Raw genomic sequence first — 23,056 nt, 5'->3', positions numbered from 1 at the left:
TCTGTTCTCAGTAATTTTTTGTAAGAGTCACTGCTTAAAACTCAAACTCACTGCTTGAAATCAAACTGACATCACCCAAGTTGGAAAGGCTGTGGGGAAAGTCCCCCAGGTTACAGTACAGGGTAGGTGAATGATGCCTGGAGGGTCTCCCCCCGCCCCCCCCCCCCCCCCCCCCCCGTTCTGCCTTCAGACAAGCAGCCCCTTCTGTGACCTCTTTTCCCCTGCAGGCTGCTGGAGGAGGTGCGGGAACAGGAAGGATGGGCAGATGGCTGAGTCTCACCTACACTGACTGAGGTCCAGCTCAGCCAGCCAGAACTGTATCCAACACATCTGTCCAAAGCATCTGAGAAGCCAGAGCCACTCACAGCCCTTCTCAGTCTGTATCCACAAGGCTGGGAAAGAAAATCCAAGTTCTGTTTACCAAAATATCTGTATTATCTATAAAAATTGAACTCGGAAGAGTCACCAATTCTGGAGGCGGCAATATCCAACCGTGCTGGTGTGCAGAAGGCGGACAGCTCCAGCCCACTGAGCACACAGCAAAACATTCATACAGAGTGGCACACGGGCACAGTCATTTGTAAGGCCTCAAAAACCTGGACACTTTGGAACGTAGCAGTCGGATGAAAGATCTTGGAAACATCTCTCGGGACTCCTGGGCTGTATATTTGAAGTAGTTTTGGGGATGGGCCAGGACATCAAACAGAGCCTTGATCAGTTTCTTATCCTAAAGAAAACAGAACTTTGTTACCAGGCCAAAATATTTAAACATTCTGACATTGTGCCAATGGAACAATAATCATAATAATGACCTAGTATTAGGCAGGAGGTTGACTAGCTGAAAAACACTGGGGTGAAAATTATTTCCTCTGATTTTTATCTTCTTTTCAGTTTTTCATTTTTTCTAATTATCTATAATAGGTATGCATTATAAAAAGAGAATTTAATATAAAAAAATGAGGTTCTTAACCAGTAGAGATATCTGCAGAAAAGGACTTGGAGAATATTAAAAGGACTTATAGTAATTTAAAATTTCGTAGACTTTGAGCTTCAAAGATAAACAAGGAAGCAAAGGACCAAATGTCTTTTACTATTTAGAATTTATTAATGTTCATTATTAGTATATAAAAATATTATATGTCCCTGGCTTGGATTTTGGGGTTTTTTGGTGCCAGTACTGGGGTTTGAACTCAGGGCCTCTCAATCTCCCTTAGCTTTTCCTACTCAAGGATGTCTTTCTATCATCTGATCCACACCTCTACATCCAGTCTTTGGCTGGATAAGAGTTTGGAGATAAGAGTGTCATGGACTTTTCTGTACAAGCTGGATTTGAACCATGATCCTCAGATCTCAGCCTCCTAAGTAGCTTAGATTACAGGAGTTACCCATTAGTGTCTGTTCCTGGTTTGGAGTTATAAGCAAGTCCCTCCTCCAACCCTGTCCTTCCACAAACTTCCTTACTGGAAATCACAAATTCACTTGAGACATTAAAGACAGAAACTTGATTTTTCTTTTTCTTACTTTTTTTCTTTTTTGTTGGTCATGGAGCTTGAACTCAGGGTCTGGGCACTGTCCCTGAGCTCTTTTGCTCAAGGCTAGCACTCTACCACTTTGGGCCACAGTTTTCTGGTGGTTAATTAGAAATGAGTCTCATAGACTCTCCTGCCCAGGCTGGCTTTGAACTATGATCCTCAGATCTCAGCCTCCTGAGTAGCTAGGATTACAGATGTGAGCCACTAGTGCCTGGTGATTTTCTTTCATAAAAATTAAGTCTGGGGAAGAGGCGAAGCTGACTCTGGCTTGAGACAGGTTCAGTGACTGAAAAGTGGCCCTAAGGAGCAGGTGGCAAGTGCTCACCTTAAGTATTTCTTGGTGGTTCTCAGATGCGTAGAGCCGTCCATCTCGAACTATGTCTTCAATGAGTTCCTGGTAGTCTTCTGTTGGAATAAAGCACATGTGATATAAATCTCATGGCTTATTTCCAAACTGACTCTTTCATTTTTGATAAGCTTCTGAAAAGGACTCATTCTGTGGCTGTTTCAAAACACTCTTAATCAGCAGAGAACTTCACATACTTCTCAGCCCAATGTGCACCCAACTCTGTCTCCTAGTTCACAAGTGCTCTCTGTGGGTCCCATCAAGGTCCATCCCTCTACTGGGCATGCCAGATCCATCTGCTCTTTCCAGATCAAGGGCAAAAGTGCAGATGTGTCTGCCTTCCATAGCATTTTATCTCTGATGAGCATGTAAATATAAAGTCATGACTCTGATCATTAAAAAAAAAGTCTCCCACCCACTGTGACTTCATCCCTCCTGCCAGTTTCCATTCTATTTCTTTGCAAAATTTTGTAACAAAAGTTTTGAGTTTTGGGGCTGGGAAGGTGACTCAGTGGTAGAGCGCTTGCCTTGCATGCTCGAGGCCCTGGGTTCGATTCCTCAGCACCACATAAGCAAAAAGAAAAAAGCCAGAAGTGGTGCTGTGGCTCAAGTGGTAGAGCGCTAGCCTTGAGCTGAAGAGCTTAGGGACAGCACCCAGGCCCAGAGTTCAGGCCCCATGACCGGACCCAAAAAAAAAAAAAAAAAGTTTTGAGTTTTATAGAAAACTCAAAAGAATAGTCAACACTACTTAAGTCTCCAATTCCTTATTTCATTTCCTCGTAAAGCGAGTCTAATCATCTTTGGCCACCATTCCTCCTCCAAAACTTCTTTTTGTTGCTAGGATTAAAGTCAACTCTCTCTCTCCTGTCTGTCTCTCTGTCTTTGTCTCTCTCTCTCTCTTTTTTGTGTGTGTTGGTCATGGGGCTTGAACTCTAGGCTTGGGTGCTGTCCCTGCGCTCTTCAGCTCAAGGCAAGCTCTCTACCACTTGAGCCACAGTTCTACTGCTTTCTGTCTGTCTGTCTCTCTGTCTGTCTCTCTGTCTCTCTCTCTCTTTGTGCTCATTTTTTGGGGGCTTGAACTAAGGGCCTGAGTGCTGTCCCTGAGCTTTTTAGCTCACACTCTACCATTTGAGCAACAGTTCCATTTTCAGCTTTTTGGTGGTTCAATGGAGATAAGAGTCTCAAGACTTTCCTGCCTGCACTGGCTTCAAACTTTGATTCTCAGTTCTCAGACTCCTGAGTAGAAGTGTGGGCTGAGTACAAGTAGGATTACAAGTGTGGGCTACAGATGCTCAGTAGAGTCAACTGTTGGTTCTCATCTCCTAGACCCTCCTGCCCTCAGCTTCCGCTTCACTGTGCCCTTCAGTTTTTCTCCTATCTTACTGAATGCTCCATCTAAGTCTGCTTAGCTTCCTCTCCCTTACCTTTTACTGAGAGGAAAGCTACTTTTACAGAGCAGGGGCCCTACGGCTCTGTCCGGCTCTGCTCTGTTCCCTTGTGAGCTCTCCCAGGTTATTTCTTTCCTCTCTATCCCCTGCTCTCAGTCTATAAAATAATCAAGCCTCTTACCCACCAAGCAAGACTCCTTTATTTGAACAGGGCTATGGGTGAAGAATTCAGCTGGCTGAAGAAGAACAAAGCTTGTTCATTCACTTTCTTTTTTCTTTTTTTTTTGGGGGGGTCCGGTCGTGGGGCCTGAACTCTGGGCCTGGGCACTGTCCCTCAGCTCTTCAGCTCAAGGCTAGCACTCTACCACTTGAGCCACAGCGCCACTTCCAGCTTTTTTCTTTTTTCTTATGTGGTGCTGAGGAATCAAACCCAGGGCCTCAGGCATGCAAGGCAAGCGCTTTACCACTGAGCCACCTTCCCAGCCCCTGTTCATTCGCTTTCTAACTGGTGTTTCTGTTTCTTGTTCTTTCTTTTTTTTTTCTTTTTTTAGACAGAGTCATTACTATGTAGCCCAGGCAGGCCTCAAACTTGCTATCATCTTGTCTAAGCCTCCTGAGTGCTGGAATTCACAGGAGCTCACCCTCATGCTAGACTTGTTTATAGGTTTTTTGTCTTGACATACGCATTAAATGCTGTGCACATAGTATTCCTTCTCCAAATTCCCCACTTTGAAGTCTAGTCTATTTCCCACAGTCATAATTCAAATCAAGCATATGCAAAGCCCAAAACTTTTCCAAATCCCAGAAACATTAAAAACTGCCTCTTTGTATGCTTGTCATGTGCTACAAAGCCACACAAATTATGAGAACATTGTTGGAAGTGTGTTGGAAGAGCTTGGAAAGGTTTCTCCAGTTAAGAGATGGTAAATAGAAATTAATTCTATTAGAATTAATTAGAAATTAATTCATAATTACTAATTTGATACATGTACAAAGTCATTGATACTCTATTAATATGATTTTTCTTATTCTTTTATTCTAACAAATATAAAATGAGTAAGAATACAAGTTTTAAGCCAGGTATAGCCATGTATATTTGTAATCTTAGCACTCAGGAGGCTAAGGCAGGAAGATTATGAGTTCAAGGCCAGCCTGGATTATACAGTGAGATACTATCTCAAAAAATAAAAATAAGGGGCTAGGAAGGTGGCTCAGTGGTAGAGCGCTTGCCTTGCGTGCATGAGGCCCTGGTTCAATTCCTCAGCACCACATAAGCAGAAAAGGCTGGAAGTGGCACTGTGGCTCAAGTGGTAGAGCGCTAGCCTTGAATTGAAGAGCTGAGGGACAGTGGCCAGGCCCAGAGTTCAGGCCCCACGACTGACAAAAAATAAAAGTAAATAAATAAAAAGAGTCTAAGTTTATTTTATTCTTTTTTTTTTTGGGGGGGGGGGGTCTGGTCATGGGGCCTGAACTCTGGGCCTGGGCGCTGTCCCTCAGCTCTTCAGCTCAAGGCTAGTGCTCTACCACTTGAACCACAGCACCACTTCTGGCTTTTTTCTTTTTGCTTATGTGGTGCTGAGGAATCGAACCCAGGGCCTCATGCATGCAAGGCAAGTGGTCTACCTCTGAGCCACCTTCCCAGCCCCTAAGTTTATTTTATTCTTAATCTTAAATTCCTATGCTACTGTGTGTCTTCCTTAGAGCCTGGGCTCCTTTGCATGATGGGAGATTAGCAGTAAAAACTTAAGTTGCTATGTATTCTGGCGTATCAGAAAACTGGACAATAGTTTACCACTTTCCGGGCAACTGTTTTGTTTTGTGTGTGTGTGTGTGTGTGTGCATGCACACTGGTACTGGGCCTTAAACTCAGTGCCTCATGCTTTTGCTTTCTTGCTTGGCTTTTAGCCCTACCACTTTAGCCATGCTCCCACTTCTGGCTTTTTGCTGGCTAACTGGAGATAAGAGTCTCATAAATATGTCTGCCTGGGCTGGCTTGCAACCAGCCTGCTTTGAGGCCTGCTCTGGGCAACAAGCTAGTGGACCCCCATTTCAACCAGTAAGTTGGGTATGGTGGTACATGCAGAAGACATAGCAGGAGGACTGTGATCTGAATCTAACCTAGATGAAAATGTGAGCCTCTACCTGATAAAATAACTAAAGCCAAAAAGGGCTGGGAGTGTAGCTCAAACAGTAGAGCACCTGCTTAGCAAGCACAAGGTGCTGAGTTCAAACTCCAATACTATCAAAAAGAAGAAGGTAGAAGAGGAGGAGGAAGAAGAGAAGGAAAGAAAATGAAGAAATGGTAAGCAATATATACAAGTCACAGAAAAGATAATAGCTGTGCCCATGTTCTTACCCATTAGGCTATGCTTGCTTTTATACATTTTCTAAACCATGCTTTCAACCCTATAGTCAGTGTCCCCAAATGCCCCTCTAAAATATGGCATTATGAAGTCAGTGATGTCTTTTCCCCACCCCCTGCTTGCCTTGCTGAGCATGAGTACTTGTCAGCAACCACCAGCTGGTTCTGAAGCTGGTTCTGTCCAAAACAGAACTTCCCCTGCTGTAGGATACTGCCTGAGGCTCACACGCCTTACCGTCATATGTCACATAGGGGACCTGGAACCCTCGGGCGCTATTCCCTTCATTGGACTTAAACTGAATCCATAGCTTCTTTGACCTGGAGGTAAAGGCAATGGGCCGTTCGTAGGTCTGGCAGGTTTCATAGGTTGTCACAGAATTGGATGAGGCTGCCAAGGGAAGTTGGAAGGGGTTGAGGTTCAATACACATCAGCAAAATGCTCAAACCACAGAATAAGTTATTCTCAAGAGCTTTTCAGACCCAGTTGATCCATCTGAACAGTGAAAAGTCCCAGAAATAGACAAGGTCTGGCTGGGAATGGTGCCGTCCCCCCCACCCCGCAACCGGGGAGGGCTAAGCCAGAGGTATATGTGGTCAGCAACAGCAGCAGCCCCGGATGACCCACTCATGGTGAGGGCTGGAATCCACAGCCAAGATGCTGTCACCTAACAATCACCTCCATTGACCACAGCTCCCTAAGTCTGAAGTGTGCTTGGCATTCTATGGGCTTAATCTAAGTCTTCTGCAAACCATAGAAAGCTGACTAGTCATTGCCTCTTTTACATAGGTAAGAACTTGTCTAGAACTGGCCAACAGTCTATGGGAAGGCCAGGATTCAAACTTCACATGACTTCAAGCACTTTAATAACTGATAAGGAAGGCAGACTATATGTGGTGTGTGTGTGTGTGTGTGTGTGTGTGTGTGTGTGTGTACATAGAGGGAGAATATATATCTCATACACACAGTGGCCTCATGTGGTGCCCTGGTTATTTACAAATCAGAACTCAGTCCTCCTAATAACTACACAGTAGTAACTATTATTTTCTCATTTTAAAGGCTAAGAAGATTGTAGTCCAGAAGGCTTAAAATGTACACCCAAGATCACAGAATCAGGAAGCCATGAAGGTAGGATTGAGCCCACTCCTGGCCCTGCCATTAAGCTGCATTGGTGGTAGTGTCCCTTTGTGGACACTGGACCATAAAGCAGGATAGGAGGGGTCCCTCCTGCCTTGAACCATGGCTTTGGCCTCTAAGTCATGATGCTACTATCCAGGTCTGGAGCCAGCACTGTCTCACCCCAGTGGGTACAGAGGGGAAGGCTGTCCTGCTGGAGCCCTGACTTTAAGGTTTCGCTAGAAGCCTCAACATATGGCTTTAGTCTAAGTTCTGTTCCTTGGCAATTCAATAAATTCATAATTCATTTCTGTTCTAATACAGAGGTGTCAGTCTAGGCTGCTCCTCATGTGGAAAGCCTGGGGAGCAGGTTGGCCAGCTTCCCAGCTGGCCCAGGAAGGGGACAGGAGCAGAGTGAGACGCACAGGTTTTCCGCATCACCAGGTAGTCTCCACAGTCATCCTCTATGGGCAAGAAGATCTCAGGGACTACAATCAAGATGCGGCGCTTTGGGGGCGGGTTGATGGTCCAGGTACACTCAGTGTTAGCTGGGTAGTTGCCTGGGTAGTTTGGGGATTCAATGTATCCTGTGAAGTCCCCCAGCTCACCGCCACATCTTCTGTCTAGAAAGGAAAGAGCATGAGTTATGAGGAGGACATCCACCTGTCATCTTTCAGTCATGGCTACTGCTAGCTTGGCAGAGCCCTGCAGCATCTCTCTCACTCTCAAATGACACCATCTCAGGAATAAGTGTGTCCTATGTCAGGGCCCCTTTGGGAGTCAATCTAAATGAACTCCCCAAGTAGCCCGCCCTTTTCTCATTAGACTGAAGGCACTACACTCAACAAATTTAGCTTTTGCATTGTTGTCCATGTGTCTGGGGAACAGAGGGGGAACAGAGCTCATTGCTCAGTAGAGAGTATTTGACAGACCTTTGATGAAAATAAGACAAACTTTATTTTCACTTTTCTCTGGTTAGCTGTACTTTAATATTATTTTTATTACTAGTATTATTGTCATTAGCAGTATTGGGATTTGAACTCATGGCCTCATGCTTGCTAGGTAGGTGCTCTACCACTAAGCTATGCATCCAGCAGCACATTTTATTTGGAAGTAGAGAAGAGTTGTCAGTCAATCACGGGCATATAGGGTCTTTACCTCTGGCACCAAAGGGAAAGAGCACATGTGCAAACACATAAGCCTCAGGCTTACCTTTGTTTGCCAAATTCTCCCTCATCTAGTACGTGTCACACAAAGCTATAGAAGCTCATAATCAAGAAAGACAGAGTCTTTGCCCTCAAAGAGCTTATAGGTTATACTATTAGGTAAACCTGTACAAAATAAATTGAGTGGTTCTCACCCTGCTCCTCCCTACTGCTCCCTCCCACACCCCCGCTCCCACCCTGCCCACTTTGGGCCCAGATACTTGCTCTCTAACTCAGTTTATGAAAAGCCTTCAGGAGAGACCTACTTTTACACTGTGTTATGTTTGTGGAGCCATCAAAGTCAGTTGTAGTGTTTCCTGGGCAAGAAACACAGTTGTTTTTTCCAAAGTCAGGCTGGTATGTCCCGGCTGGGCAACGAATACATCGGTGAGTGGTGGTATTGTAGAAATGTCCAGGTGAACACTGAACTGTAGGCCCAAGGAAGGGGACAAGAATGAAAACAAGAAGGCTTTCTTTTTAAAAAGCAAAAAAAACCCCACCAAAAACTAAAACAAATGCAACACAAAAGCTTTCAACATTTGTGAAATAAATTAGTATGTTCAAGTGAAGTAGTGCTTTCCTATCAAAATGGGGCTGATCAGCCCTTCCTTCCCTAAATAGCCTGTGTAGGAGGGATCTGACACCAAAATCCAAAGGAACAGGGAGGCATGTGGATGGGGAAATGTGAGAGGGAAAAGAATACCAAGATACATTGCACCAAGGAATGAAGGTGGCAAAATGAAACCCACCAAAGCTATCGAATAATGTTGGGGGGGGGGAGTGACAGTAAATGAGAGGTCAGTCTGATTATTACTGTATATGTATCTGTAAAATACCGCAGTGAAATCCCTTTGAACAAATAGCCTACAGTAATGTGTGTGCGTGCGTGCGTGCGTGCGTGCGTGTGTGTGTGTGTGTGTGTGTGTGTGTGTGTGTGTGAAGGACAGGAATATAAAACAGCTTCTATCTGAGATGGAGATATTGGTAGTGGGGAGGAAAAATAGGGGAAAGGTGAATATGTTCAAAATCCTTCATGTGTAAAATGGAATGATGAGCTGAGATTGGTTTGGAAAGAAGGGCGGGGGAAAGGGGCGAGTGATGGAGAGAGAGAGTCTGTCTATTGTATACATATATAGACATGACAAAACGAAACCCTCTTTTACAACTGATGGATGCAATAATTAGTTTATATGAGCATGTGTGTGTGTGTTTGAGAGAGAGCAGAACCACGTGCCTTCTGAGAGCACATGCTCAAGCAGCAGTGGTCACACCGAAGTCTTCAGGCAGCATGAGCAAGTGTAATCTGACTGGAGAGGGGGACACAGGGAGGTTAGGTTTAGACTTGGGCTTCCTGGAAGAAGCAGTGGTAGAAAAGTTCTAGAAAGGGGGTAGGAAATGAATTTGGAGCTCAGCGCTCTAAGCTAGAGCACTGAGATGGATGGAAAGCCCAGGGAACCGGTGTGCAAAATCTGCACATCTCTCCCTGATTATCCCCTCAGCCCTGTCTAAGGTAGCTGGGGAGAAGTTTCCCAAAGAGTCTGAGCAATCTCTGTTAGGGACCTGAACCCTTTTCCCCTGAGGCACCACACAGACATACTTATGGGTATGTGGTTGATGGGCTTTCACCACACTCCCATGTCATCCAGAAGGAAATTCAGTTCTACGAGAAGGCAAGCAGCCAAGTGCTCACCTCTAGTCTCACAGTCCTGGAAGGATATGGATCCCAGCTGTTTGGTGAGGAGGCCTCCTCCACAGGGGAAGCAGGAAGTGCGGCCAGCATCAGGCTGGAATGTGCCCAGGGCGCAGGGCTGGCAAGGTGCAAAGCCATCTGCAGAATATTCACCAGGTTGGCACAAACCTAAGGGAGATCAATGGTCTTAGGTGACTGAGATCCCTGGAAAGACCCTTTACCCACCTCTTTGCAGATGAGCTCAGCTAACTTTGCTGAACTCTGTTGCCCTGTGCTGACCTGAGAGGCTATCTCAGTGAGAGAGGCAGAGAGACAGCCCTGCTGCTGCCCTGAGTAGGAAACAGGTGAGCTGATGTGTTCTACACAGGACTACATAGCAAGTAGTCAGGTGCCTCGTGCTTCCAAAGCATGGGAAAGGTCCCCGGATAGTCTTAGGCCTAGGCTAACACCCTGTCCAGAAATGCTTGTCATGAAGAAAGCTTCTGTTCTGGAATCAATTTGCTAATTAGGCCCACAAGTATGCTCTCACCTACTTGAATAACTCCCAGTGCCAGAAAGAGTGACTTGAAGAGTACCCGTTTTAACCAATTACATTTACTATGTTATTGCCCCTAGCACTGTGGTATATCCTGTCATACTTCAATTAGTTTACCAAATACAACCAGCTCTGATGGACATGGACAGAGGGACGTGGTAATGTTTATTTTAAGCATTGACTTACTTTTTTTTTTGTTCAATGTTAGGAAAGGAAGCATAGTCATTAACAGAAAGATTCCTAAAAGCACATGTTCCTGAAGAATTATCGAAATCGTGGGCCCATTGCAACAATGAGATATACAAGTTGTTATGTCCAAAACGAACTTTACAACTTTGGTGGGGGGAAGGGTTGGTGGGGGAGGGAGGAGGATGGGAAAGGATGGGAAGGGGAAACAAAGGAGGAGGCTACAATGTTTGATAAGAAATGTACTCATTATCCTGCCCATGTAATTGTAACCCCTCTGTACAGTATTTTCACAATTAAAAATTGTGAGCCGGTGGCTCACGCCTGTAATCCTAGCTACTCAGGAGGCTGAGATCTGAGGATCACGGTTCAAAGCCAGCCTGGGCAGGAAAGTCTGTGAGACTCTTATCTCCAATAAACCACTAGAAAACTGGAAGTGGCACTGTGACTCAAGTGGTAGAGCGCTCGCCTTGAGCTGAAGAGCGCAGGGACAGCGCCCAAGCCCAGAGTGCAAGCCCCATGACCGACCCAAAAAAAGAAAAAGATATGGTAGGAGTAACAAAACCAAAGGCTGTGGTGTGTGTGTGTGTGTGTGTGTGTGTGTGTGTGTGTGTGTGTGTGTGTGTGTGTGTGTGTGTGTGATGTGTGCACGCATGCACACATTGATCCTAGTGCTTGAACTCTGGGCCTCAAAATCTCTGGCCACTGAGCTTTTGTGCTCAAGTCTAGTGCTCTACCACTTGAGCGACATCTCTACTTTTGGCTTTTTTGGTAGTTAATTGGAGATAAGAGTCTCACTGGCTTTACTGCCTAGGCTGGCTTCAAACTATGATCTTCGGATCTCAGCCTCCTGAGTAGTTAGGATTACAGGTGTGAGCCACTAGCCCCAGCCTAAAGGCCCTAATTTTTTAAGCCAGAACTAGGCCTTCCCTTGAGTTTGGAGTCATTTTAGTCACTTAGTCATTTGGAGGCATGTAGTCATAAAGCTGAGGCTGAGAGGCACTGAAAGGAGAGCCAGGAGGCAGTACAGGAGTCGAGCGAGCTGCTGTGTCCACCAGCCAGAAATGCCACGCATTTCCAGACAAGCCAGCTTCCACCCATGTAATAAGTAAATAGAAACACAGCCCACATTACCAATAGAAATGGCTTCCAAGTTAGCATTGCAGAAGAGATCATTAAAAACTCTTCACAGAGAAGGTGCTAGTTTAAACAAAATAACCAAATGAACATATTTGTCTCAGATAAAAGAGCTCTGAATCTGAGATCAAAGCTGGAAAAAAATCAGACTTATTTTCCTTGTTTGATGCTTTCAGAGTAACTATAGACTGAGAGATCATTCAGGTCTTATTTGTACATATTTAAAGCAAGGAAAGAATGAAGTTACTCTTCTCTGCTATTGTATCCTTCCTTCCTCCCTGTCCTTCCTTCCTCCCTGTCCGTCCTTCTTCCTTCCTTCCTTCCTTCCATCCTTCCTTCCTTCCTTTTTTGGTGACAGCCTTGCAGCTTGAATGCTGGGCTTCATGCTCTCCTTTGGCTTTTCTATTCAAGAATAGTGTTCTACCACTTAAGCCACACCTAAACTTCTGGCCTTTTGCTGGTTAATTGGAAATAAGTATCTCAAGATTTGTCTTCCTGGGCTGGCTTCAAACTGTGGTTCTCAGATCTCAGCTTCCTGAGTAGCTATGATTACAAGCATGAGCCTCCAGGGCTCTGCTCTATCCTATATTTATTGTACAACATGAGCATCAGCCCAGCATGACTGGTGCTGATCTAGATATTGGAAAAGTAAAGATAAACCCAACATCATTGTCATTATCTACTTGTAGGAAGCCCAAGATCTAGTGTGGATCATCCGTGTCCTTGAGATGCCACCATGTCTTAGCTTAAACAATGGCATTGCACACCAGAGGAGTAAGAAAGAGTGACAGCATCCTTACCTCCACATTCAGAAACATTCCAAGCATCTGAGCTCTTCAGGGCCCCAGGATTTTCTGGTTTTGGACAAGGTTCACAAGTGAGTTGTCCTTCCTCATTTTGGAAGGTTCCATTTGGACATAAAATGCAGCGTTCTTGTGCTCCATCATCATATGTCCCAGCCCTGCAATTGACTAGCCAAAGGAGGGACAATCAGGTCAGTTCAGGGTTAGAGGCTGAGCAAGGATAACATTAGTGAGAAGGGAAATAGATGGGTGTGGACACGGGTTCCCCATGCAAACCCTCTGCAGACAATCTAGTCTGCGCTGCCTCTTGGTTCTTGATTCCTATCACCCCTGCTAAAGACATTTACAGATCTGTCTTTCTTCATGCCATGAGCTCTTGAGGGGAGGGAGCATTGGGTTCTAGTTGTTTTGTAGTAGAAGTATGCAATGGTTGAAGTTTTTAAATCTCTGAATCATCTTGTTATATAAGGCTATCAGAGAACTATAAAGGTGAAAGTCACTCATTGAACATAAGTTTTAGTGCTAGAAAAACAGAGAAGAGGGTGCTGGCTGGCAGTATCCTTAAGGCTTCCTAGAAGAGGTGACATCTGTGTGGGGCACTGAAGGATGGATAGGATCTCCCCATGCAGAATAGGGGCAAGTTATAAAAAGTCATACATGATACATAGGAGCAAAGGAAAGAAAATAAGGTTGAGAATAGATTGTAAAAGTTCTTGAATGATAGGTATTTGGATTTTATTCTGCAGGTAAAGGTGCCACTGACCTGGACACTGGTGTCTCATGCCTATAAGCCTAGCTATTCAGGAGGCTGAGATCTGAGAATCACTTCAAAGCCAGCTCAAGCAGGAAAGCCCATGAGACTCTTAGTTCCAATTAACCACCAAAAAGCAGGAAGTGGAGCTATGACTCAAAAAAAAAAAAAAAACTTAGGGACAGAGCCCAGGCCCTGAGTTCAAGTCCCAAGACTGGAATAAAATGTCTATGTGCCTCTTCATACTTTATATATACACATACATATATGGAAACAAGAAATCTCTCTTTTTTACTTTATTTTTTCTGTGGGTCATGGGGCTGAACTCTGGGCCTGGGCACTGGTCCCTCAGCTCTTCAGCTCAAGGCTAGCGCTCTACCACTTGAGCCACAGCGCCACTTCCAGCTTTTTTCTTTTTGCTTATGTGGTACTGAGGAATCGAATCCAGGGCCTCATGCATGCAAGGCAAGCGCTCTACCACTGAGCCACCTTCCCAGCCCCTCATTATACTATTTTTGCTGGTATTTTTGGTCATGGGACTTGAACTCTGGGCTTGGGCACTGTCCTTGTGCTCTTCAGCTCAAGAAGAGCGCTCTACTGCTTGAGCCACAGCGCTACTTCTGGTTTTCTAGTGGTTTATTGAGATAAGAGTCTCACGATTTTCCTGCCCAGGCTGTCTTAGAACCGTTATCCTCAGATCTCAGCCTCCTGAGTAGCTAGGATTACAGGTGTGAGCCACCAGCATGCAGCTTCATTATACTATTTTTATCTATATATCTACTACTTCTATAATATTCATATTCCCACAGTAACATCCTTTTCCCCTTAGATTTTCTTTTATATCCATGTATCATTTTATACAATTTTCTAACTTTTCCAATTAAAATATTTAAAGCAACCCATCTTGCTTTTTTGGAAAAATAATGTTCAAATGAGTAGGATATATCCATTTATAATAGAGAGAATACTTTCCTCTAAATGCAGCCCTATGGATAATGGTTTCCATTCTACTTCCAGCCCATATCCCATGAAAAGCTAGGCTAAATTATGTACTAGGAAATCATGACCTATCATGCTGCTTCACCTGTCCATCCTAGTGTCTATAATTACTCTCTATAAGAGAATAACTCTTTTATGGTTCTCATAAGCCAAGCTGTCATAATACTCATTCATGTAAAGGGAAATTCTTTCCATATGGTGACCGTGACTCCAAGAACCCCATGGATCGTAATGTAGAGGTGGATCAACATGGTGACCTCCACGGAGGCTCCTCAGGTAGAAGAGGCCTCTCTCCCTTGTGATAAGCCCAGACCTGGTTCTCACAGACCCAAGGATCTGCAGAGCTTAGCCTGAGATCGGTGTCCCTTCTCCTTGGAACTCTTTAAACCCTGCAAAGCTTTTTCAAGAGTCCATTTTGAGAGGCTTCACAATATTCCACATCTGTTGCAATTTCTTACATGATCAAACGGCTGAAAAATGCCCCTTTGGCCGCCCTGGGCACAAGAGGGCCCCGTTCATTTCCCCACAGTGAAAAGCCTGCTTCACATAAACTGCCTCGTATTGTCTGTCACAATTTCCATTTTCCTTCTGGAGAGAAAGACCTATGGAAATAATTCATGCCAAGCACCTTCCAAATGCATTTGTTTCTTTCACAAGATAAACACAAGCTGGACACTAAACCCGACTCTGAAGATTATGAAGAGGTATCTGGAAAACAGCCCTTTGCAAATGTTCTGGAGTATCTGGCCTCAATCACACGTTCCAGTTGCTTTTCTCTTCTTGAGCAGTCAGCTTGTGCTGCTGCCCCAGACAAAGGAGGCAACTGCCCCCAGAATGCTTCACTATCACAGCCGAGCTTTTGTGCATCTGCAGTGACCATTAAAATCCCATTCTCAAAGCCTGCACAGCTGTTTTTGCTTCTCTTTAAAAAAAAAATACAAGAAAGCTTTTCTAATGCAAAAAGGAGAAACCAGCAGGGACCAGGATTAATGGTGACAAAGAGACCTAAAGACTTGCCCTCTTTTCAGTACTGTGGCCTTTGAGTATTCCAGGCTATGGACAAACTCTATGGTCCTTCTGTGGCTAAGATGGTGAGCCTAATAAAAGGGGTCACTCCAGAGCATCTCACTGTTATCTTAAGAATTGTGTCTTGACTTCTGAAGGAGAAGCCATAAGCAGCCCCTGCAGATTCCCAGGGTGTCCCAGGGCTGTCGCTTTGTCTCAGCTCAGAGGACACCGAGTCTCAGGACTGCAGTGGACCCAGGATCCTGGTCTGAGCCCTCTTTAAATGAGTGCCCTCAGAAATCAGGGGACAGCACCTCCTTGGCTTGAGAGATTGCTTTTTCATTGTCTGCCCAGGGTTTTTGCTCAGGTTTGCTATTCAAAGACATGCTTATAGTTCGGTAGAGAAAGGAGCCCAGTTTGACACTTTTCCTTGCAGGTTTCCAAATGTGAACTATGTTGTCTTCATGCCTAAAGGTTAAGTGGGGCTCAAATACCAAGGGCTTTTGTGCCTTCAATTTCAATATTTCTCTAAAAATTTGTGCTTTGTCCTTTTTTCATGTTCTTCAAGTTCCTTGGGATTTCATCTGTTGTTCCTGTAAAGATTCATTCACTCTTTCATTCAAGTAATGTTATTATTTATTATACTTTTGTGCTAACACTGAGGCTTGAACTCAGGGTATTGCTCTTTCTTGTGTGCCAGTCCTGAGGCTTGAACTCAGGGCCTTCGGCACTGTCCGGGAGCTTTTTTGCACAAGGCTAGTGATTTACCATTTTAAACCATAGTTCCACCTTGAGCTTTTGGTGCTTAATTGGAGATAAGAGTCTCATGGACTTTCCTGCTGGAGCTGGCTTTGAACCATGACTCTTAGATCTCAGCCTCCTGAGTAACTAGGATTAAAGGTATGAGATACCAGCACCCAGCAGCACTGTACTCTTGCTTAGCTTTTTTGCTCTACCTGGCACTTTACCACTTGAGCCATGCCTCTGTTTATTCAAGCCGGTATTATGCAACAGACATGACCATGCCGTAACAGGACCCTCATTCTTGTGGAGAATATGAACAAAAAATGGGCTAGCACACAAACACAAAATGGTGTGCTAGAGAAAATAGATCAGGTAATGGGACAAAATGGTAGAGTTGTATGCATGCTGGTTAAGAAGGCTGGTTATGAAAGGCCTCTCTTGTCAGAGATCAGAGAATGAGGGAAATAGCCTAACATCAGAAGGTCTGTGTCACAGGAACATACCAAAAAGGTGACATGAAATAAATTTTAAAATCAAGGAAGGGCCAGCTTGTGCAGGCTCTAGAAAGCTACAGTAAAGAAATAAGGCCTTTGGAACTCATGAAGCTGAGATCTGAGAATCACGATTTGAAGGCAGCCTGGGCAACAGAGTCTGTGAGGCTCTTTTCGGTTTTTTTGTTTTGTCAGTCATGGGGCTTGAACTCTGGGCCTGGGTGCTATCCGTCAGTTCTTCAGCTCAAGGAAAACACTCTACCACTTGAGCTACAGTGCCACTTCCAGTTTTCTGGTAGTTAATTGGAGATAAGAGTCTCATAGGCATTCCTGTCTGGGCTGGTTTTGAACCATGATCCTCAGATCTCAGCCTGCTGGTTAGCTAGGATTACAGGTGTGAGCCACTGGCACCTGGCTGTGAGACTCTTACCTCTACTAAAATACCAATAAAAGCCAAAGTGGAACTGTGGTTCAACTGATAAGTGCTAGCCTTGAGCACAAATGCATAGGCCCAGAGTTCAAGCCCCAGGACTGTCTCCATCCCCCCCCCAAAAAACACCAAGTGTTAGAGGTGCTAAATGAGGGAACAATGCAATATGATCTGAGGACAGATGAGAGGAAGGACATTCAGAGCCTGTCACAACAGACAGGCATAGAAGAGAGGGGTTTTAAACAGAGTAGTAATCAAGAAGTTAGAGAAAACTAGCTGGGTTCAGGACCATCTGAAGGCAGGACTGACATGATTTGCCAGTGGATTAGGTGAGGGGCATGGTAAGGGAGACATAAAGACTCCAGGATTTGTGCTGGAGCAACTAGGTAAACAGAGGTGTCTTTTTGTTTTATTTTGGGTCCGGTCGTGGGCCTGAACTCTGAGTCTGGGCGCTGTCCCTCAGCTCTTCAGCTCAAGGCTAGTGCTCTACCACTTGAGCCACAGCACCACTTCCGGCTTTGCTTATGGGTGCTGAGGAATCGAACCCAGGGCCTCAAGCATGCAAGGCAAGTGCTTTACCACTGAGCCACCTTCCCAGCCCCCAACAGAGGTGTCTTTTACTGAAAGAAGAAGTGGGAATTTTACTGGGAGGGAAGGATGATGGCAAAAAATAGTGAGTTTGACATATGTGTTGGTCAGCCAAGTTTTGCTGCTGAGGAGGCATTAGCTAGCTACCTGTGGCCTCTGAGAATACTATACATAATGATGCACTGACTGTGGCTCTCTGTGTGTATACATCTCACATCTACATGCATTCATTTTTGCCTAGTAAATGGGAGCTTCACAAAGCCCCACTGGTAAGAATATGGTAGAAGACTGGTCCCTCACTCCGTCTACTTCTCTATGAGTCAAGGAACACAAGGAGAGATGAAAGATCTCCAAGATCTGGCATTCCACAATCCGTGTGTGTGTGTGTGTGTGTGTGTGTGTGTGTGTGTGTGTGTGTGTCCCCTTGCAGGGGGAATGATTGATTTACTTCATATAACAATTATAGTAATTGAGTCTAGCAAAGTAGAATTACTGATTATAATGTTTCCATTTCAACCAAAGTAATCGTCACAAAATAAGTAAAAGCAGCTGTGGATGATCCTGAATAAAACACCTCCAAGAAAGGTTGCACCAACAGTGTAAGTAAGCACTTGAGAAAAGCACATCATGAGAAAGAATCTGGCTGATCTCAAACGTGAGAGTCCCCTTGCTTCAGCTTACTAAGTGTTGGAATTATAGGCATGTACCACCATGCTTGGTTTAAAATAATTTTTCAAGTCCTCACTGCTTTTAGAATTTTTACCCTGAGATAACAGATATCCTTTGTGTGTATGTATGCGCATGTGTATGTGTGTGTGTGTGCTTAGGGCTTTAACTTAGAACCTTGTATTCTCACGTGGCTTTTGTGCTCAATGCTAATGTTCTATCACTTGAGCGATACATCTACTTCTGATTTTTTGCTGGCTCATTGAAGATAAGAATCTCATGGATTGGGGCTGGGAAGTTGGCTCAGTGGTAGAGCGCTTGCCTTGCATGCCTGAGGCTCTGGGTTCGATTCCTCAGCACCACATAAACAAAAAGAAAAAAGCTGGAAGTGGCACTGTGGCTTAAGTGGTAGGGCACTAGCCTTGAGCTGAAGAGATGAGGGACAGTGCTCAGGCCCAGAGTTCAGGCCCCACAACAGGACCAAAAAAAAAAAAAGAATCTCATGGATTTTTCTGCCCAGACTAGCTTCAAACTGCAATCCTAAGATTTTAGCCTCTTGATTACAGATTTGAACATCAGTTCCCAGCAATTTTTGACTTTCTTCTTTCTTTCTTTCCTTCCTTCCTTCCTTCCTTCCTTCCTTTGTCAGTCATGGGGCCTGAACTCTGGGCCTGGGTGCTGTCCCTCAGCTCTTCAGCTCAAGGCTAGCGCTCTACCACTTGAGCCACAGCACCACTTCCAGCCTTTTATGCTTATGTGGTACTGAGGAATCAAACCCAGGGCCTCATGCATGCAAGGCAAGCGCTCTACCACTGAGCCACCTTCCCAGCCCCAACTTTATTCTTTATAAAGAGCATCTGTCATCATAGCTCCATAATCATAATTAATCTCTGGCTTTCTCCCTGCTCCATGGCACCGCTATAGCATCCTATAGTTGTGTGTCCTTCATATGCTTCTCCCCTGTCCACTTCCCGCCCCCTGCCTCCAATTCCTCATCCCCATAGCACATGTCCTTTAGCTTCTCACCTTCTCTTATTTGGATTATTTCTAGAACTTTCCATTAGTCTCCCTGCTTCATGTTCCTCCTGCCTTCACAGCCCGCCATGGGATTTACCTTTCTGCCATGTTTCTTGGTTTGCTTCACTCCCTGGCTCCAACCTGGCTTCACTTCCCGACTTGACTCCCTGCACACCTCTCCATTTCCTTGACTCCATCTTCAGCTCCCATTCCCTTTGAGATTTCATTCTTTCTCAGGCTTCCCAGAACCTTTCTTTTTTTTCTACTTCTTCTATAAATCTCTTCTGATTATTTCTTCCCCAGTAATCACACTCATCTAATCATTCAATCAACACACTGGCTTTTTCTCAGTGCTTTTCTCTCAGGTTTGGGTGAGATGAGGGCCATGTAGAAAGCAAGGGGAAGGATCAGAGGCCCAAGGCAGAAACTCCTGATCCACATTAATTAAATGCTGCCTATCTTCTTCCCACATGTTTCTCTGACCCCCTGCATCCGGGCCACACCAGCTAGTGCCTTCATGGTCTCAATATCCCATCTGACATTCTCAGAAGCCCCTCCCCGCACTGTTGGTCTTTCTCATTTCCTTTGGGAAGGCTTCTCTGACCCTGCCCTGGAGGACTAAGTACAACTCTAGGGATGAGTTCTTATTTACCCAGGGCTCCTCAGCACCCACCAGAGCTGGCCGTTGGAGGGCTTTCCATCTGAGTTCATGGTACCAGGAAGGTGATCCTAGAGCCCAGGAGAGGTGAGAATATACTCAACTGCTCTCAGGAGAGGAGAGAATATACTCAAATTGAGAGTTAGACACAGACTCTTGAGTCAGATGTGGGTTCAAATTCTGCCTCTGCCACTGAATTTTTGGGTAGCATTCCTTGGGAATACTTATTTTCCCCTGCCTTAGATTCCTTTATCTACAGGAAGAATATTACAAAATAAAAATGTAAAAATTGAATAAGATAATATATTAAGGAACTTAGGATAGTGTTGAACACATTGTAAGTACTCAATAAAAGTCAATATTTTACTCAATTGTGTTTTGTTGTAGTGTTGAGGTAGTGTCTCACTATGTAGCCTAGGCCTCCTACCTCAGCCTCCCAACTGTGTTGGAAGTATAGCCCTGTACACCACATATGACTTTGTTATTCAGTTGTTGTTGTTTGTGTTGGGTTTTCTTTGTGCATGATAAGCAGGTAATATACATTAAGCTATATTTCCAACCCTTCAATTATGTTGTTGGATTATTTTCTGTTGGTACTAGTTTAAACTCAAAGCCTTTCACTGTTAGGCAGGTGCCCTACCACTGAGCAATGCTTCTAGCTCTTTTTTGAACTGATTATTTTTAAGATAGGGGCTCACTTCCTGTTTCTATGCACCTGGACTGTGAGCTACCTATTTTAGGCTTCAGGTTGTAGCTAGGATAAGAGGTGCACACCACCTCACCTAACTCTTTGTTGAGAAAAAAATCTTTTGAATTTTTCTGTCCAAGCTGACCTCAAACTGTGATCCTACAGCCTCAGGCTCCTAAGTAGCTAAAATTTCAGGCAGGAGCCATCTGTGCCTGGCTCCTTAAATTATATTTTAAATACTTTCTATTACTGTTTTTATTAGCTTTCATTAGTTATACAGAGGGGATTTCATTGTTATATTTTCTACACATTATTGTAAACATCTTTCTAGTGAAATGAATGCACTACTCAGTCTATGTGATAAATATTACACTTAGAACTAGCTTATCACTCAGCGTGTGTGATAAATATACATTAGAATTATGGACTAGTATTAGTCTATATAGCCTATAAAGAGTTAATCTTTTTCTTAGAAAAGAAAATTTTCACCTGTTTGAGTCCATATAGTGTGTCACTTTTGAAAGAGCAAGAAATAATGGTCAACTCATTCCTTTCTCAAGCATTTGCTGTCCTCTCCCATCATGGAGTCTCCATCACCATCAGGGCTTTGCCAAGCCAGCTCTTCCTCACCCATCCAATCCATTCACCAACTCCTTCTACCTTTCCAACCCTCTCCGTTTTATTATCTTCACAGCACATAAGCTTTGAAATTATCTCTTTTACATGTGTGTGTGTGTGTGTGTGTGTGCGTGCCTGTGCTGCAGCTTAAACTCAAGGCCTAGAAGCTATCCCGCTATCCCTTAGCACATTTTTTTTTTTTTTTGCTCAAGGCTGGCATTTGAGCCACAGCTCCACTTCTGACTTTCTGCTGAATCTCCTGGACTTTCCTCCTTGGGCTGGCTTCAAACTGTGATCTTTAGATCTCAGTCTCCTGAGTAGCTAGGCTTATCGGCATGAGCCACCAGCACCTGACTTTTTTTAACTTACTAATTTCCATTTCCCCGTGAAAATGAGAACTTCATAAGCACAGGCCCCTGTTCATTATGTTCCCATAGCTTCTTCTGAAGCACATGGAGGAGACAGAATGGTAGTTCCATCAATCTTGGTTGAATTCGTTTTCCCAAGTTGCTTTACTGTTAAAAACCAAACTAAACTTCCTAGTCTCTCAAGAGCCCAGACACTAAAAATACTTATACCAATTTGCCAGTTATGTGGCTTATATTTAAAAAAAAATCTCAGCAAGTTTTAAGAATATAAAAATAGATATGTTGTCAAGTAGGATATATGTAGATGCATATACATTTCTACATATGTATGTATGTATGTATTTTTTGAGACAGGGTCTTACCATGTAGCCCAGGCTAGCACAAACTTGCAATCCGCATGTATCAGCCTCCTAACTGTTGAGAATACAAGCTTAAGTCATCATTATTTCTTAAATAATTTGTCCTTTAGCCTGATATCATGAAAGCATAGCTAGAAATTTATGTCATAGCTAATTATGCTTTAGATATGAAGGATTTCCAAGTACTGTGAAGCTTAAGGAAGTTGTTCCTTGTAAAATAGAATAGCATTTTCCCCATCTTGCTAAAAATTGATCACAGATGGTACAAAGGTCCCTTGAAGAACAGGCTGTCCTGAAATGCCAAATTAATAAGACTGCATTATGCACAAACGACAATAAGAAAGTTCCAAGTTTGATCAGAAGTAATTATTTTCTTTGATAACATCTGAAACTTTATTGAAACATGTCTTGACTAGGGTGGGCAGTGGTGCTAACCGGAGAAGGGATAGACAAATGGAAGGCGGAATGGTGGACGAATACAGTCATAATACTCAATGACAGTATGAAAATGAAACTAAGAAACTTGATAAGACAGGTGGAGATGAGAAAGTGAGGGGTGATGGTACAGGTAACTCTGATCAAGATGCCTTTACATATAAATTAACATGTTAAATTGAAAGCTCCTTGGACAATTATCTGAACAAAAAGCAATTTGGGAGTTTAATTATTTGTGTGTGTGTGTGTGTGTGTGTGTGTGTGTGTGTGTGTGCGCGCGCGCGCGCACGCCAGTCTGGGGCTGAGGGACAGCAAAAGACTGAGAGTCTTTTTGCTCAAGGCTACCACCCTACCACTTGACACAGCTCTAATTATGGCTTTTTTGGTAATTTTAGTGGAGATAAGAGTCTCACAGACTTTCCTGCCCAGGCTGGCTTTGCACCACAGTCCTCAGATCTCAGCCTCCTGAGTAGCTAGGATTATCAGCATGAGCTATTGGGAACCTGACTAAATTTTATTTATTTTTTAATGATGTTAGAAAGATAAATAATGCAATGGGAAAATAGAAAGAAACTATGGATACTTTCAGAAAAAATCCAAATGACTTCAGAAACAAGACAACAACTGCTAATCAAAAGAAAGAAAGCTGAAATCACTTTTTAAAAAGAGGTTTGCTTTTCCATTTTGAAAAATTTTAAAGGATCCAAATGAAAAAATTCATATTAGCAAGATGTCAGTCAACAAACACTGAAATATGATGTTGGGGAGTACACACTGATATTGGTTTTTGAAAGGTGATTTGACAATATCTTAATGTTTTTCATAGAAAAGTTCTGTGACCCAGCATTTATAGTCTAGCCTTATATATAGTGGCATGTACACTAAAAAGGATATTAATAAGTGCCCTGTTTATAATAGAAAAATTAGGAATAACTTCAATT

General features: G+C 43.8%; 1 protein-coding gene across 1 annotated transcript in view; it reads right to left on the bottom strand.

The window, feature by feature from the left end:
* Positions 1 to 206: 206 nt before the first annotated feature.
* The window catches only part of Scube2 (signal peptide, CUB domain and EGF like domain containing 2), a 75,822-nt gene continuing 52,972 nt past the window's right edge, over positions 207 to 23,056 (bottom strand). The window contains exons 17-23 of the mRNA XM_042691758.1: positions 12,296 to 12,466; positions 9,638 to 9,805; positions 8,214 to 8,375; positions 7,168 to 7,365; positions 5,864 to 6,016; positions 1,858 to 1,937; positions 207 to 727 (exon numbers count right to left, since the gene is read on the bottom strand). Of these exons, the coding sequence (XP_042547692.1) occupies positions 575 to 727; positions 1,858 to 1,937; positions 5,864 to 6,016; positions 7,168 to 7,365; positions 8,214 to 8,375; positions 9,638 to 9,805; positions 12,296 to 12,466 (1,085 nt within the window). The 3' untranslated portion in view covers positions 207 to 574. The remainder of the gene's footprint in view (positions 728 to 1,857; positions 1,938 to 5,863; positions 6,017 to 7,167; positions 7,366 to 8,213; positions 8,376 to 9,637; positions 9,806 to 12,295; positions 12,467 to 23,056) is intronic.

This window comes from Dipodomys spectabilis, unplaced genomic scaffold, assembly GCF_019054845.1.
Source record: "Dipodomys spectabilis isolate Male_0828 unplaced genomic scaffold, ASM1905484v1 ptg000145l, whole genome shotgun sequence".
Classification (NCBI taxonomy): domain Eukaryota; kingdom Metazoa; phylum Chordata; class Mammalia; order Rodentia; family Heteromyidae; genus Dipodomys; species Dipodomys spectabilis.
This window is presented reverse-complemented; position numbering and strand designations above follow the sequence as displayed.